The sequence below is a fragment of the Glycine max genome, chromosome 2, assembly GCF_000004515.6.
Source record: "Glycine max cultivar Williams 82 chromosome 2, Glycine_max_v4.0, whole genome shotgun sequence".
Lineage (NCBI taxonomy): Eukaryota > Viridiplantae > Streptophyta > Magnoliopsida > Fabales > Fabaceae > Glycine > Glycine max.
In genome coordinates this window covers 3474030-3491343 of record NC_016089.4, presented here as the reverse complement: position 1 = coordinate 3491343, position 17314 = coordinate 3474030, and the positions used below count along the sequence as shown (strand labels likewise).

Here is a 17314-nt window from a genome sequence, read left to right as displayed (position 1 = left end):
TTTATATTTATTTTTCTGTCATGTTTATAATATTAATGGATCATATTTTATTTATTTGTTTCAGCAAATCTGATTGTAGTAAAACTTATAACAAGAAATTAATTTATAGGAAATAATTATGATTCAAATTATTATAGTAAATATCGTTGAAAAATATTTTGTTTTAGTTTGTATTAGTCTATTTTAGAATATTATGTTGATGGTATTAAATAAATCAATTTCACTATTTTTAGACAATTGATAATATTGTGTTAATTGTATTGGTTATTTGGATGAATCATGATATAAAATAGTAATTCTAAAAAAAATATCAAATTTAAATGAATAACTCATTAGTCCAAATCGAATCAAACCGTTCATGAATGGGTTGGATTGGGTTGAGTTTTTAAAAGATTATGAAAACCAAATCCAATCAAACCGATTAAATTTGATTGAATTGGATCCTAAATTTAGTCAAAATCAATCTTAATCAACCCGCGAACACCCTTAATTTTTCAAACAAAAAAAATAAGACATTTAATTTTGTTTTATAACAACATGATACACATAAAGAATTAGGTACATTCCTCTCAAAAAAAAAAAAATAGGAACATCAGTTTAAAGAATGTTAAATAGCCCACTATTGTTAAATTTCTTACTTATAGAACAATAATGTTGGTGGATTATTAAAAAGAGTAAAGAAAAAGAAGAATAATATATTTTTATGAAGTTTATCATTTAAAATGTTTAATATAATAGAAAATATATTTTTTAATTAAGATTAATTATATTATAAATTAGACTAAGAAACACATAAAAATTATTAATTTAGAGAGAAATTTAATAATATGAGAGGCTTGTTTTAAGGGAGATACTTATTTTTGTTTTTTATAAAAATAATATTAATGATAAGTAATTTTGTTTGGAGAACGTATTTAGTTTATTTGGAATATTAAAGTAAATGCTTCACTGAATTTAGACTCTTGGAATTAATTTATTAAGAGAGAAAATTGATAAGATGTCATGAAAATATTAATTTTAAGGGAAATATTTATTTTACTATTTATAAAAAAATATTTGGAATATTTATTGTTTTCCTACTACGGATAAAAAAAAATACTTACTAAACGTTTTTTTTTTCCTCTTTGAGAAAATGCTTCACAGAAGTTAGACTTGGGTCGAGTTCGTGAAACCGTTTCTGTTCTGACTTCTGATATCCCTCTTTTTTAATTTTTTTAATAAAGACAAGCTGAAAACTTCCTTATTTGACTAGCTGCTGAGAGGAAAATAAAATAAAATTTCTTATAAAAATTAATATTAAGGAATTCATGAACTGTAATCAAACTAGTTATGGTATCATCATTTAAAAAGAATCCTCTCCTCTTAATTTATTAATTGCATAGTAATATTAAGGAATTCATGAACTGTAATCAAACTAGTTATGGTATCATCATTTAAAAAGAATCCTCTCCTCTTAATTTATTAATTGCATAGTTATATTAAATAAGGTAGCTTTCTTTAGAAGTGTTTAACCTTTTAGTTTATTTTTTAAGAAAATTATATACAGTATATTATAAAAAAGAAATATTTATGTATATATTAAAAATATTGTATTGTTGTATTTTAAAATTAGTGTGTGTGTGTGTGTGTATATATATATATATATATATATATATATATATATATATATATATATATATATATATATATATATATATATATAAATGATGTACTAAATCGTTATTAAAATTTTTTGTAGCTTTTCTTTGCTGGATAAAAAAATGTGTAGATATAACCTATGGAAGAAAAAAAAAACAAGAAATTTAATCTAACGGTAACGGTGAATTTTGAGAAAAATATATTAAATATAATAGTTAGTGTAAAATTACACTACTACATTTAATAAGTTTTAATTATATATATATTGAAAAAAACTTCAAAATGACTCTTCGTAAAGTTATTTCCTTTTATTAACTCTTCATATATATTAAATTTATTAGTTTAACTATTGAATATTTTGATATTAACTCAATAATTGTGAATACCACTAAACAATTAGAGTATTAGATCAAGAAGGACGACATAAAAAGTTACCGACCTAGTGCAAAGCTGATAAAATAAGTGTCTTAATTACTTATTTTTGAGTGATTTTTAAGTTGTTTATCTCTCTTTTATCCTTAGAATTATGTTTTAACTCAATTTGTGTTAATTTATTAAGTAATATAATTAACTTTCGGTGTAATTGCTTATTTTCTTGGTTGAATCTTAGTATTTTACTCTTATTTTTTTTGTAGAAAAAGGAGATCAAGTGAAGGTGTAGAACATAATTTGGAGCTGAATTATGAAGTACTAAAGCTTCAAAGAGTCATATGAGGCAGAATTTTCATAAAGTAGCAGAATTAGTTAATCAGCTAAGTCAGAATACGTGGTTGAGTGAGTTGTCACTTAAAATATAAATTCTACTTTTGTATATATAGGCCCGACCCTCATGGCTAAGTTTTTCAATTATAAGGGATTAGATGTAACTAAACTTGAACTCTTTTGTATGCTTCAATATGGTTTAATTTATATTTTAGATACTTGTGTTCTATGTTTGTATCTTGTTTCTTTACTTAAAAGTTTGTTGTGAAATGGTCACTCATCTCATGATTTTTGACATGAATGATGTTGGAAAACACTTTCCTTCTTTAAAATTAAAATAATATACTCAATAGGCTCAATATTTAGGAATGAAGCTTAGTTTGTTGGTTATCTTTTGTCATAAAACTTAAAGCTAATATCTTTGTCTTTTCTTTTTTAGTTAAATGTAATTTTAATTTTTCTATTTTGTTTATTGTAATTTTGGTCCATCCACTTTAAAATAGAAACATTTGATCTCCTTATTTTAAAATATCTTCAACTTTAGTTCATCTATTCCAATATAGAAACATGTATTCTTTCTACTTTAAAAATTCTGCAATTTTTATTTTCACAAAATAGAAATTAAAATCAAACAACACAAACATTTTCCGATGAACTATGAGACCTTGAGTTTCTCATTTCAACAAAAGATATGTGAGAGTGAGAATTAAATCGTCTAGCCAAAATTAATTTTCTTAATTATATGTTGTTCATTTATTTAAAATTATTTAATCTTATTTATTTGTTTAAAAGGGGTGAAATAATATTTTTAAGGTTAGGTTATTAAAGAATATTTAATTAGAGATAATTATCTTTATAACAAATGTTGTAAAGTGTTAATATCTTCTCAATATAGAATTGATTCCCTAACTCAAGATTTGGTTTCAAAGATTGTCTTTTTAATTTAAAAGGTTTTACCAAAAAAAATTCTAAAAAATAAACTTAAGACATTTTTTTCGTGAGAAAAAAATAAACTTAGAGTGCAACTTCTTGTTTTTTTTTTTTTTTCATTGTCTTGTTGTAGTCGTAGTTGCCACAAATGACAACTTTACTCAAAATATTTAGAGAGTAAAGACTAACGTAATTAAATGTGCAAAATTGTTAATTTTTTTCTTTCTTTATTGAATGCCTTATTTGTTGTTTTATTTTTGTATTTATTATCTTTTTATTTACTTGTTTATTTGTGTCACTTAGTTAATAATTATTTGTTTTACTACATAACAAAGTTGTTCCTTATTATCTATAACAATAGATAAAAGAGATATTGTTTGCATTAATTATTTTTTGTCTCCATTTTTTAAGATCATTTTATTCTTGGTGATATTAAATATTACATACCTTCCTCTTTTTGGTCTTTTTTGGTTGAAATAGCCTTTAACTGCCGAAGTAACTGCACCCTCTCCATATTCATGTTACAAACTATTCTCATAACACTTATGGACATTTTTTCCTTTACTGTACAGTGCCATTTAATTTAAATTTTATTTATTCTTAAACTATTTTTTAAGTAACTGTACGAACGTGTTTTTAAATCACTTTTATTATCTTCTTTTTTTTTTATCAATTTCCCCTCTCCCTTTTTCAAATTCTCCTTTAACAGGTCCTTCTATTTCTTTCTCATCACCTCATCACCCCAATCTTCTTTTCCATTCTTCTATCTCCAGATACCACCCAGTTCCTCAAACCTTTCTTTTATTCATTCCCACAACTCCTTCAAGCAAAGGCTACTCAGGCTATTCTTTTCTAATTATTCTTAGAAAGAATTTCTCAATTTGAATGCTTTGTTCAATGGATCATGTAGACGCTTGAGATGCTGGAGAAAAAAGATGATGCATGTGCTTGATAAGAAAAAGAAAAAAAAAGCACAAGAGGAAAAGGCCAAAGAATTCGCTAAGGGAAATAAAACTACATAACCATTCAACTATCATAGTGCTCATCAATCATATATTAAACAATATCATGTTATTCTTTATCTCACCAAACCCATACCTTCTCATATATTGTTATTCTTGGTAATATCATGTTAAACAATATTTGTTCTTTATATCATTTAGTTTAATTTCAATTTATAATTTATTTAATCTATAACAATAAATAAAGGGGATATCATTTGTATTATTTATTTTTTGTCTCTATTTTTAAGACGATTTTACCCTTGATAATATTAAATATGACATACATCCCTTTTTTGTCTTTTTTTTTTTTGTTGAAATAGCCTTCAACTGCAAAAGTAACCGCACACTCCCCATATTCATGTTACAAACTGCTCTCATGGACATTTTTTCCATTACTGTATAGTGCAATTTAATTTAAATTTTATTTATTCTTAAACTGTTTTTTAAGCAATTGCACGAACGTGTTTTTAAATCACCTTTACTATTTTTTTTTTTTTCTGTTTCCCCTCTCTCCCTCTTTCAAATTCTCCGTTAGTGGGTCCTTTTTTTTTTCTTTCTCACCCCAATCTCTTAGCGTTGAATTTGATGGGGGAGAATTTGTGCGAAAGTGTTTCCTAGACAGATAGATCCTTTCCTGGACTAACAAAATTTGATTTAATTTCTTCAAAGTTCGTTCCTTTAAATTCCATTTCTGACCAACTCATTCTTTGTTATTCAGTTTTTACCATTAAGTTTATCATCATGCATATTTTCATCTTACAAATAATTCAAGTTTATGTTTTTTCAACTTTTGCAGGAAAAGGAAAATCCCTTAAAGGTATGATCCTTTTTCTTAAGTCAAAAAATCATAGTCAACATGAATTTTCTGAAGAAAAAAAGTTATTACTTATTAGTCTTTGTGGGATGATTGTATAAGAAAACAAAATTCTAAAGCATTTGAATTAATTAAATTTGTTATCTTTGTCCTCATTTTTTTGGTAGAGGCCCAATATGACAGCTTAGTTTATATGGAATTATTCATATAATATATTGTGTTAAGGTGTCAAGTAGAATTGCATAACAAGTGGAAAGACTTGTTGCGTTTCATATTAAACAAGTGAATTATCATTTAAAGATTCAATTCTTGGCGAAATCAGATTGTTTGTCAATTCGAGAAACAAGGAATGCCCAATGATTTCTTTGGTTTTAACAAAAAATAAAACTAGTATTATTTAACATTTTTTTTCTCAATGTGACTATGTAAGTTATTACATTTAAAAAAAAAAAAATCTTCCTCTTTTGTAAAGTAAAATTCACTTTTGGCTTGGAGCACATGAAAAATATGAAAATTGGGATAGTTAAAACTGCAACACAGATTCATAGATAAAATCTCAAGTGTTAAAATAAATAATAAAATTAATATACAATTCGATACATAATAGATAAATTACAAAAACATATTCATTTTAGTAACAAAATAGAAATATGGGCACTAATATTAAAGTAAATGATCAAAGAAAGAAACTGGCTGGCCGAAACAACTAATTCAGTTTCTCCACAGTATTGGACATCCCCAGTAGAAGATAAAAAGACTTAAGCCACACATCCCCTTGAATCTTTCATTTCTTCTACCACTTGAGGATAACATTGAGTCATTTTTGGCCTTCACATTTCTGCTTGAAAATATAAAACGAAAATGTTGTCTCCGGTTTTGCTTGTAGTTAATTTGTTTTTGTTTCGAGAGACAGGTCTGGTTCGAAACACATGACTTGTGTTTGCACACAAGTGAACAAAACACGAATACATAAGAGTTTGACTCCTGGCCCAAGTGGTTCTCATGTGCTTCCAATCATGATGCATGTGGCGCTGAATGCTGATGCCACCACATGTGTAGTGAATGTTTTCTATTAATTTTCTATTTTTTTCACTATATTAATTAAAAGTCAGTTTAAACAATTTTACATAAATCATCTTTCTATTGCATTAGATGCTTATATTAAAGGGCAAAAAACAGTATTAACGTTAAAAAGTAGTATTTACTCTGTTTCTATTTATAAAATCAATTTATAATATTCTTTGCATTAATTATTTTAGATTAAAAATATCACTTTTAAAAAAAATAAAATATATTAACAAACCATTAGAAGAGAAAAAAATATTAATAATAATAATAATTTTAGAAAATTTATAAATTGATAAATTTATTTTTATCAATTAAATTAACCAGTCTTCATTCCTGATGAATTAAATAATTGACTCTTTTATATCAAACGGATGAAATATTTATTTACAATTTACTTTTAAAATAATTAAATGTATTTAAGATATATTTGACATCTCCTAATTTATGTGTTAGTTCATGTATAATATCTTTGTATAAAAAAGAATACATTATTAATTCGGTCCGTCTTTTTATTTAATAGATTCAATTTGTCTCTTTTATTGTTCAGAAGTTTAATTTGTTTCCTTAATTTTCAAAATCGATACAATGTTGTTCTTTTCATCCAGATCATATTAACATTGTTCGCTTTGCAAATTTTGGTGATTTAGAATTCATTAAAAAAAAACTGCCACAAATTGATCTACACACATAGCAGGCAGTTTGTAATTGTCATTATTTAAATTGTTTTACTAAATTTTGAAAAAAATAATATTTATTAAATTTGATTAATGTGAAAGCCATCTATTTATTTAATATAATAATTATATAATATTTTAATAAAAAATAATTTTAATTAGTTATATATCATATATTAATAAATAAAACGTTTAATACCAATACATTCAATTTTACTTGGACCAACAGGGGAATTGATATTCTAAGAGGATATTACTTAAGGCAACTCAATATTTGCTTTGGTGTAGAAGTGCACCAAAATAAATAATGAGGAGTGTACATGAGTTGCTATTAGTTTCATTAAAATTTTCCTTGACCCCTATCAAGGGGTTAATGCTTTTTTTATTCAAAAATTATTCTTTTCATGAAATTATAATTTTATTACGTACCTAATTTTGCATCACTTTATCACAACGGAATTGAAATTTTGTTGTATACATACACAATGAAATCACAATTCCATTATATATTTTTCTCTCACTCCATACATAACAAAGGCATTGTGATCTTCAAAACAAAAAAAAATAAATATAATGGAATCACGATTTTATCATAGATTTCTCTATAATGAAATCATGATTACATTACTTTAAAAAAAATAAAAAGAAAAACTACGAAATCACAATTCTGTTGAATATTAAAATCCAAAAAAAAGTATCAGAAAGGAGGAGACACGGAAAAGGAAAGGGTTGGGTTTGGGTTGGATTAGGAAGGGAAAGGAAGGTTTAGGTTGGGGAGGAGGAAGGAGAAGGAGAAGGTTTGGGGGTGAGGTATTTTGAAGTGGGGGAAAAAACGGTAATTTTAGGTGGTGGTAGGAGCCAATAGCTTTTTAGGAAGTACAAATAGTAATACCCTAAATAATTAGCTTCTAAGAATGAAGTTCGGGCCATCAGGACTCTTGCTTCTCTTGAGGCCGAATAAACGAGTCCAAAGTATCAACTGTGGCACTCACTTGTTGGGAGATAGGGTCGATAAAAATTGTAAGTTGTTGACCAAAAAAATAAATTGTGAGTGTATTCTTCATCTAATGCTGAAACAGATTAGGATAGAGAAAACATAAAACAAACATATATTAGACTTCATATATTTAATAATGGATAAATATGTTTTTAGTTCCTATATTTTTTTTCTTGTTTTTAATCTCTTAAGTTTTATGTTGTTTAATTTAGCCCTTGTATTTTATTAAAGATATATGTTTAATTTCTTCGCATATATTCTTCACAAATGATGTTAATTCTTGGAAAATGAGCTATTGTTGGTTCTCGCTTTCAACAACAACAATTATTTCTCACACGCACATTCCTTTTATCCTGGTTGTGAAGAACAAGCTCTTGATTTCGAACCACAACTTTTGCATACAAATATTGATAAGGAAATGTGTAAATTCATAAATCTACAACATGAACGGTTGAAGAATGAATGTGAAAACAAAGACATAAATGAAGTAGTTGAAAATTAGAGTTTGATGCATTTGGGGGAAATATTTTAATAACTTCTTTTTTAAAAAAAAAATCCATGTCATTGTAATTAATTTATAAAATAAAAGTCCTCACAGTCCATTCTATTAGACAAAATTAATGTTGTTTGTCAAGAATATGTGTGGAGTGATTAAAAATATATTTTTAATAAAATATAAGGACTGAATTAAATGATATAAAACTTCATGAACTAAAAACAAAAAGAAAAGGAATAGGAACTAAAAACTGATTTTCCCTTTTAATAATCTTATATAAAAAAATATCAATCATAATTTTAAAGCAAAGTAACACATACAGACAATTTAAATAAGGGAAAAATTGTTTCGTCTCTATATTTTTACTTTTTTTTTAACATCTGAAGTTTTATATTATTCAATTTTGTTTATGTATTTTATTAAAAATGTATTTTTAATACCTTCACACATATTCTTCATAGACGGTGTTAATTTTGTTTTTAGTCCCTCCACATATATTTTTCATATTTTTTATTTTTATTTTTATTTTTTAAAAAATTATTAAAATGTCTCTCCCAAACATATCAAACCCTAATTTTTAACTACTTCATTCATGTCTTGGTTTCCATCATCATTCTTCAAAAGTTCATGTAGCATATCTATGAAATCCACAACTTGTTCTTCACAGCCAGGACGAAAGAAATGTGCATGTGGGGAAAAACTATTGTTGTTGAAAGTAAGAGCCAATAATAATTCATTCCCTAATAATTAATGTCACCTATGAAGAATATGTGCATAGGGACTAAAAATATGTCTCTAATAAAGTAAATGGACTAAATTAAACATAATGTAACTTTAGAACCTAAAAAAATAAGGAAAATATAAATATAAAAACATATTTATCCCTTTAAATAAATATCTTAACATACCCAAAAAAAAAAAAATCAAACAGATAAGTTAAACTTATCACATCTACTAAAATCAATTTATACACATTTTAAAAATTCTCTCATCTAACTTTTCTACATATGAAACTATTTCTTTTTCATAAGAGTCAAATACTTATGTTAATTGAAAAGTTAATATAAATTGGCTAAAGTCAAGTTCTAAAACTAGAGATTCGATTGTATTAATATGCAATATAGGAAACATTGGGCATATGCCTGGTTGTAAGGGTTCGCAGTCTGAATCAGGCTCACCCAAGCAGCTAGGATGTTCAATTGGGAAGTGAGGATGAGTCACGGATATTGTGTTTAGAGTTCCATCATTTTCTTGCCAATCTTCATTCCTACAAAGGCAATTATGTTGCTTTTAATAATGGAAAAGAAAAGGGGACAGGGGTAGTTGTCACTTAGCAAATGCTTATATAAAAGATTTTAAATTGCGGTTACAATTTTTCCGTGATGCTTGATATTATGAGAAATTGTCGATTAATGTGACTTGATGTTTTCACAATTGCAGCCATAATATAGTCACAATTAGTCCAAAAACCTTAATATTGCAAGCCAAATTTGCGGTCACAAACCAATTTTTAGAACCTTCGTTATAACTTAACAAATGATGAGTACTATATATCACTTAGTAGATGCTTATATAGTTATAGTCAAGATTTTAAATTGTAGTTGCAGTTTCGTAGTGATGCTTGATATTACAGGAAATTACAGATGAATGTGACTGACTGATATTGCCACAATTACGGTTACGACGTTCACAGTAAGTCCAAAACCATTAATATAGCAAACAATTTTTTAAAACCTTGGTTATACTTAACAAATGGTGAGTGTGCTAATAAAATATCATTGCATATCAACACAGTTTGATTGTGAAAGTAATATCAAATGCATACAAAAAGTACAAACCTACCTGTAGCCTTAATAAGGGGGAGAAGCATGTGGAGGATAACGCCACACTGGCTCATCTGCCAAACTCTAAAGAAAAACAATGGTGGAATTCCAAGCATCCATGAATGAACTGTGACCCCAATAACCTTCCAAGTACGTTTGGTAGCATAGCTGAAGTAATATATGTTTGGAAATGTGCGTAGATTGTAGTTGAGTCTTATTGAGCCTTGAATTGTAAGATCAGGGAGGATCCAATAGGAATTCGACAAGACCACATAAGCCTATTTTTTTCCATGACATGTTGAAGTGGTCTAAACCAACGGGGAAATGCCAAACCAATCATAAATTATCACCCCCAATGCGGCAAAGTTGTAACAGGGAAAAAGGTTTCATTGTTCTCCCATCCTCTGGCCTGATACAATGCTCAAATTGTAGTGATCAACCTAGTACTAAAGGTTTAATAAGGATAACTTATTGTCGGTAACTATAAAATATTGACAAAGTATGCAGCAATGAAAAAGTAAGGAAGAGAATTAAGATGAAATTCTTTTGGCGCATTTAGCAGTGTTCTCCAATTAAAGTCTCACTTTGATAATTTCATGATAAAAAAATTGCATTAAAGATACGCATATGTTATTAAAGTTAAAATCTGATTCTAATTGGAGAACAATAGCAAAAACACTTTAAAAAATTGCATCTAAGTTTTGTCTAAAAAGTATATCCTTAAATTCGTAATCAAGATGGTATATTAGTCCATGGTATCCTAAAAATCTTTGAAATCCATGACTTTGCAAAAACAAATATTTATTTCAGTCCTGTTTTATTTCATTTTTAATGTTATTTTATACTAAAAAGACTAAAATGAATATAGTGACAACATACATTTCTATATATCAAACACTCCACTCTAACACTTATCATACCTGTATTTTTCATTCTTGTCTCTTTATTTTTGTAGGTGTTAAATAGTATTTGTCTATTTGATGTTCATAGATTATTCTCCAAATTAATATCATTTTGTAAAGTCAGAAACTAACAATAGGTTTTTAAATTCTCAAGAGACCAAAATATCCTATTCATACAATTTTGAGAATTATTTGGGAGTTTACTCAATAATTAAAATTTTGGCCTGAATAATCGTGTTTTTAATTGAAAAAAAAATCTTAAAATTCAGTTGAAGCAAGCGAGTATGTAATCCCCTGAAACAAGGAGCATAGCCAGATCCATATCCTTAATGTTCCATCCTGGTTGCTATTTTATTTTAGTTCCAATTTTTTAAGAGAAATGATTTACATCATTGACAAATAATTAATTAAACTCGTGAATTATATAAAAAAACAGTTATATATCAGTACTAAACAATTAATGCTAATTAATATGTTGTAAGAAAATACGATCGACCTCATCATTAATTGTGTCAACACTCAACAGTACAAGCTTACAAAGAACAACCACCCCTCACACCAAAGTTTCTTATGTGGTGAAATGAATAAACTATCAATTTCATCCCTTGAGTATTGTTTATTTTTCTTAAGTAATTCATAAAATAATAAAACTACAATAATTTATCAAGTAATAGAAATGATACTAATGTGTGTTTGGAATTGTGGTGTTTTAAAAGTAGCTCGATTCTCGTTTTCATCTTTACACTCAAAGCAACATTTTATAACTTTAGATTTTTCAGTGACACCTTAATATTTTTAGTTGCTCACCATCAAATCAAACACACTCTACAATCTTTCAAATATTAAAAAATTCTTCAAATTAATTCATTTACTTATGAAAATACATTAACTTGAGAATTAGGCTGATGGATATTCAATATTTAAAGAATTACTTTATATAATTTTATAACTTTAGAGACTATTTAAGTAACGTTAATACTTGAGCACGAAATAAATGGCTTATTCAGCCTAAAACCATATTCTAGTATAAACTTATAAACCTATAGTATGGTTATAGTGATTAGTGAACCTTCAAGAAAGCCCGATACGCTTCCTCCTATACCTTTTTCATTTGTTTCACACTTTGTAAAAGGACACTTGTCACATTTTCTTCATTTCCTACCGAATGGCCAATCACAAAGGCGTACCTTTCGTTTAATCTTTTTGTCCTTATTACTGAGAAAACCACAACTATGATTACAAATTTTTAAAAAAAATCTAAAAGTGGTCAGATTAGTTTGCCTTTGTTATGACAACTGTCACTGCACCAGTGGAATGGATGTTCAGAATAATCTGGACCCCTAAATTAATGAATCAACTACTAATCAACAACTGATGAAGATTTTTCTTCTATATTTATGTGTTGCAAAGTATCAACCGCATAAACCAACAATGGAAATTATAGACTCCGCCTTGTACACAAAAGCTTCTTTTTTTTTTTGTTTTTCTTTTGAGAGTAATGTGCCATGATTGTATTTATCTGTAAATATATCAGCTTAGGAATAAATGTGTTTGAAGTAACAAATGTCAAATGGTTAATATGGGTACTCATCGTACCCATTTTCCATAGCACAATTGCAAAGCTCAAAAGTTCAAAATTCAACAATTCATTTCATGATATTTAATATTGAGACAATAATTGTGTTACACTATAGTGATTGTGACATCCTATTGACTATGGCCTCTGACGTCTCTCACAATCCTACAAAATACAGAAAATGGTGGTATAAAAATGAGGGGAAAATATTTACATTTACGAAGGTGAATGGGTATTAACTGAAAATGAATAGCCTGTGTTTCTTTTCATACATCTCTTTTAATTTGAATATGGGAGACTAAAGAATGGTGTGCTAGTGATTGATTTCATTAGGCATTGTTGGAGGCTTCTTCCTAAAAACGTGCTTCCTACAGCGTTGGAAAATACTGTCATAGATTAAGTCAAACTGCACTCCTGCTCTCTCACGATTAATAATGAATAGTATGTGATCACCCTCCACATATTTGTAGTACCTGTTTTCATCAAAGTACCATAAATTGATTAGTAAAGAATAATTCTCAAAACAAAGAATTACACAGATAAATTTAACGAGAAAAAAGAAACGTGTTAATTTAAAACCAGTAAACATAGTTGACTTAACACCAGACTAAATAGCATTACTCAATAGGTAATTTGCAACCACAATACCCTGTCTGGTAATCCTTAATCAGCTGGAATGAATGATCCCCTAGTTTTTCTGACTTTACTAATGGAAGGGAATCATCCATGCAAATTAATCAAAAACAAAAAACTTCGTACCCCATTGCCCGGAGGCTCTTCGCTATGCGAAGGTATGGGGGAGGGATGTTGTACGCGTATGGCAATTAAGAATTTCCAAATATCAGAATAGAAATTAGATGGTCTACTCTATTATCTACATTAATTAAACATTAATGCAACTTATTAAAAGAGGTCACTGCACTATAATGATCTCCTGTGAACAAATTTAATTTGTCCAACATTACTGTACAATCAAAGCTAGACTAAAGCAGTTATAGATTATAGAATCTATAATTGGTTAATCAACTTAAATAGTTTGTACAACATATATATATATAATGTTAGATATAAGGAAATAATGCAAAGCTAAGCTCTAAGACTAGAGTAACTATGTTATGGATTTACTATATGTAGTAATTATACAAACCAGATGCCAGGTTGTAAGGGTTGGCAATCTGATTCCTTTTCAACCAAGCAGTTGGGGTGTTCAATTGGTAGACGAGGATGAGTCATGAATTTTGTGTTTAGTGCTCCATCATTGTCTTGCCAGTCCTCATCCCTGAACAGCCAAAAAATTACATAATGTTGATTGATTGATCAAATCTTAATCCAAGTTACAAGTGAGTACTGCCAAATGAAGGCAAAAATTCAAAAACCCACCTGTATCCCTTGTAAGGGGGAGGAACATCTGGAGGAAAACGCCACTGGCACATCTGCAAAACCCTAATGAAAAGCAACGGGTGAATTCCAAGTATGCTTGAAGGAACTGTAACGCCCATGATCTTCGTTGTGCGCTTGGTAGCATAGCTGAAGTAGTATGTGTTTGGAAATGTACGTATATGGTAGTTGAGTCTTATAGAGCCTTGAATTGTGAGATCAGGGAGGATCCAATCTCCCGAAGCAAATGGACCTGCATTCCCCAATAGGCAGTCAACAAGACCCCATATGCCCATTTTTCTCCAAGACATGTTGTAGTGATCAAACCCGAAATTGTAGTAGTTCTTCAGCCAGCTAATGTCGAACCAATCATATATTATCACCCCAATGCGGCACAGCTGTAGCAGGCAAATAGGTTTCAATGTTCTCCCATCTTCTGGCCTGAAACAATCCCAAATTATATAGACTAGCTTAGCATTCAGTATGCTAAATGTAGCTAAAGCTGATAATTAAAAAGATATTGATTAGTATGAATAATAGGGAATTTAGGCCTTAATTATCATGCTGTTTTCAGAAAGAGCTCATAAAATTTAGTTAAAGCAAGAATGTAGATAATCTGCTGAAAAGAGCTGCATAGCCAGGAGAGCCTTATAAATGTATCATCATCCCAAGTATTTATCTGTTTTTCATTCATTTCTTACAGGAACTAGTGAACTAATAATACATGCTCTCTCAACCACCCTATTTCAAGCCAATAATATTAAATTAAGTGCATGTTTGATTTCACATTGGAAAATTGATACTAAGTCCAGAATTGATTTTGGATACATTTTTACATGTTTGGTTTCCCGTTGGAGAAGAATTCATAAATGATCCTAGGTTGAAGCAACTTTAAGTAGTTTCTGCGTTGAATCCAAAATTTGTACTAAATTTTATCCCTAACTTGATTTTATAATAATCCAAACATAAATCACATCACTTCAAAATCAATTTTGCAAAATCAATGCCATTCAAAATCAATTTTGCCAAAGCCCATCCAAACACACTCTAAGACAGCTAAAAAAAGCCAACTATAAAATAGTTCTAAGTTTAATCATAACCAAAAGTTGATAAGAACTCACAGCATGCCATCTGCGTATGCTCTGGTAGTCCCATTAAACGCTCCCGATAAGGAAGTGACGCTTAATACCCAGTTCTCTGAGGTGTTTTCATACCCATTGAATGCCTGAAGACAATATATGAACACCAAATTATCAAAAAGTACAAAAACCACAACAAATAAATAAAACCCTTTACAAGCAGAAAGTTGAAATTACACGAAACCATTAAGACCAACCTTATCAGCAAGCATTTGTTGCAAGACACGAATAACTTGTGCTCCTGCTGAGTGCCCAACAAAATGAATAGGGTGATCCTCGTCCCATTCAGGGTAATGCCCTGTATCCCCCAATAACATTAGCAAACTACAAAGTAAAAAAGTGTGAAGGAAAAAAAAAAGGTAACAACAAACAGAACATTAAGATCTCCGAACCTTGTTCATATATTCGTCCGAACTGCGAGTGTCCACAAGCCTTGCTGTGCTCCTCACCATAATCAACTTGCCCACCTTTTAAATAATAGAACAATTCTCGTGCCCTGAGACCAAAAAAAATTTCAGAAATTATGCAAAACAAAACAAAACAAGCACACCCATTTAACAGAAAAAACCCCAAAACCAAGCTTTTACACCTCAATAACCCACCTATCATAGATACTGGTTAAGGACCCCAAATCAGGGACAAGAACTCTTTCATCCTTCTTCTCTGCCCCAGCAAAGTACGATAAAGCCCCCAATCTCTGAGAAAAAAACCATCATTTCAAATACAAATCAGCAACCCAGAAGAAAAATGCAACGATATCCATCAAAAGGATGAAACTTGAGAGAAAAACAAGGATAAAAAAACAAATGGGGCTTACCCCTTTGCCAAATCCAAAAATCCCATGAACCAACACAATAGGAGGAAGATCATTAGCATTATTGAGCTTGGAAATTTCCTCTTTGACCTCAACATTCACATTATTATTAGCCTTGTGAAAATATTCATTGAGAACCTGTGAGAGATCCCCAGCAACAGCGGAGCTAAATATGTAAAACCCATAAAGCATGTGAACCAACGAACTCACGAAAAGCTCCAACAATTGCAGATAAGAAATCCATAGCCTCAACATTTTTTTTCTTTCTTCCTTCCTTCTTCAAAAACAACAACAAAGAGCCTTCTTCTCAAAAAGAGAAAAACAAAGGAAGGCTCTTTGCAGGCTTATTAAAATCGAAAACCGTTCCAACCCTTTTTCACATTAAAGAACATCAATTTCTCCCTTCTTCTTCGCTGAAACAATATAAATGGTGAGGGTTGCTTGTTATATATGCTAGCAGAAACAAACACAAACTCGTTGGTATTCAATTACGGTATCATATTATATTATTTATATATTAAAACAAGGGTAAACAAGGCATCTGAATGTGTAATTATGTGAAAAATGAATTCGATAAATATAACATTTAGTTTTTCAAAGTAAAAAAGATTCTATCAATATATCCCATCAATATATCCCATCATGTGACTTGGATACGTAAAGTTTGAGTTTTTGTTCATATGTTTTTTTTAGGTTCGGTTAAAAAAGCTTATTTAAAGACGTTTTTGATTAATTAATTATTTTAAAACCTAGTGAAATACTAACTAAAAAAACTTATAAAATTTTGTATAAGTAATGTACAAATCCAAATATAATTGATAAACAAAATCATATTGAATTCAAGTCGTTAAAACACAAAGTATATCAAAAGAAAATAAAAAAAAAACATAATATTAAAAAATGTATGGAATAGAGATGATTTACACTAATATAGCTAAACAAAAATTATTATTAGTTAAATTAACAATTTTTAATCCAATTTTTGAATATATAATTATATTAAATATTTTTTAAAAAAATATATCTACAATAATTTCATCTTAGTTTACTCAAGCCATATCTTATATACTATTGATCGAAGCCGTACCCGAATCAAATAAACATTAAAAATGCAGTATCTAGGAAGTGATCCTAGGTCGTCTCCCAATGAGCAATGGTCAACCAAACGTTCGTAATAGAACAGTAACGAATTGGGGGGTTGTTTGTTTTTGTAAATTAAACAATAAACAAATTTAAATTAGAAAATAACATAATTAAAACATGTTTCCCCTTGATTCACAAGCAAGTCTCTTGGTTACGAGAATTTATCCTTAATCAGTTCAACCACTTAATCCAACCCTAAATTAAATTACTAAGCGAA

At 28.8% G+C, this 17314-nt stretch overlaps 1 protein-coding gene across 2 annotated transcripts; it reads right to left on the bottom strand.

Moving 5' to 3' along the window:
* Positions 1-12677: 12677 nt before the first annotated feature.
* Positions 12678-16439, bottom strand: LOC100792292 (uncharacterized protein). 2 transcript variants are annotated; one of them, XM_006574351.3, is made up of 9 exons: positions 15958-16439; positions 15743-15837; positions 15533-15636; positions 15338-15438; positions 15123-15226; positions 14005-14442; positions 13772-13903; positions 12897-13097; positions 12679-12789 (listed from the first exon to the last, which is right to left on the bottom strand). In XM_006574351.3, the coding sequence occupies exons 1-8, from the start codon at positions 16207-16209 to the stop codon at positions 12938-12940; spliced, it is 1386 nt and encodes a 461-aa protein (XP_006574414.1). In that variant the 5' UTR covers positions 16210-16439; the 3' UTR covers positions 12679-12789; positions 12897-12937. The 2 variants fall into 2 exon arrangements, with proteins under 2 accessions (NP_001241493.1, XP_006574414.1); NM_001254564.2 differs by having other exon boundaries at positions 12678-13097; positions 15958-16438.
* Positions 16440-17314: the final 875 nt, after the last annotated feature.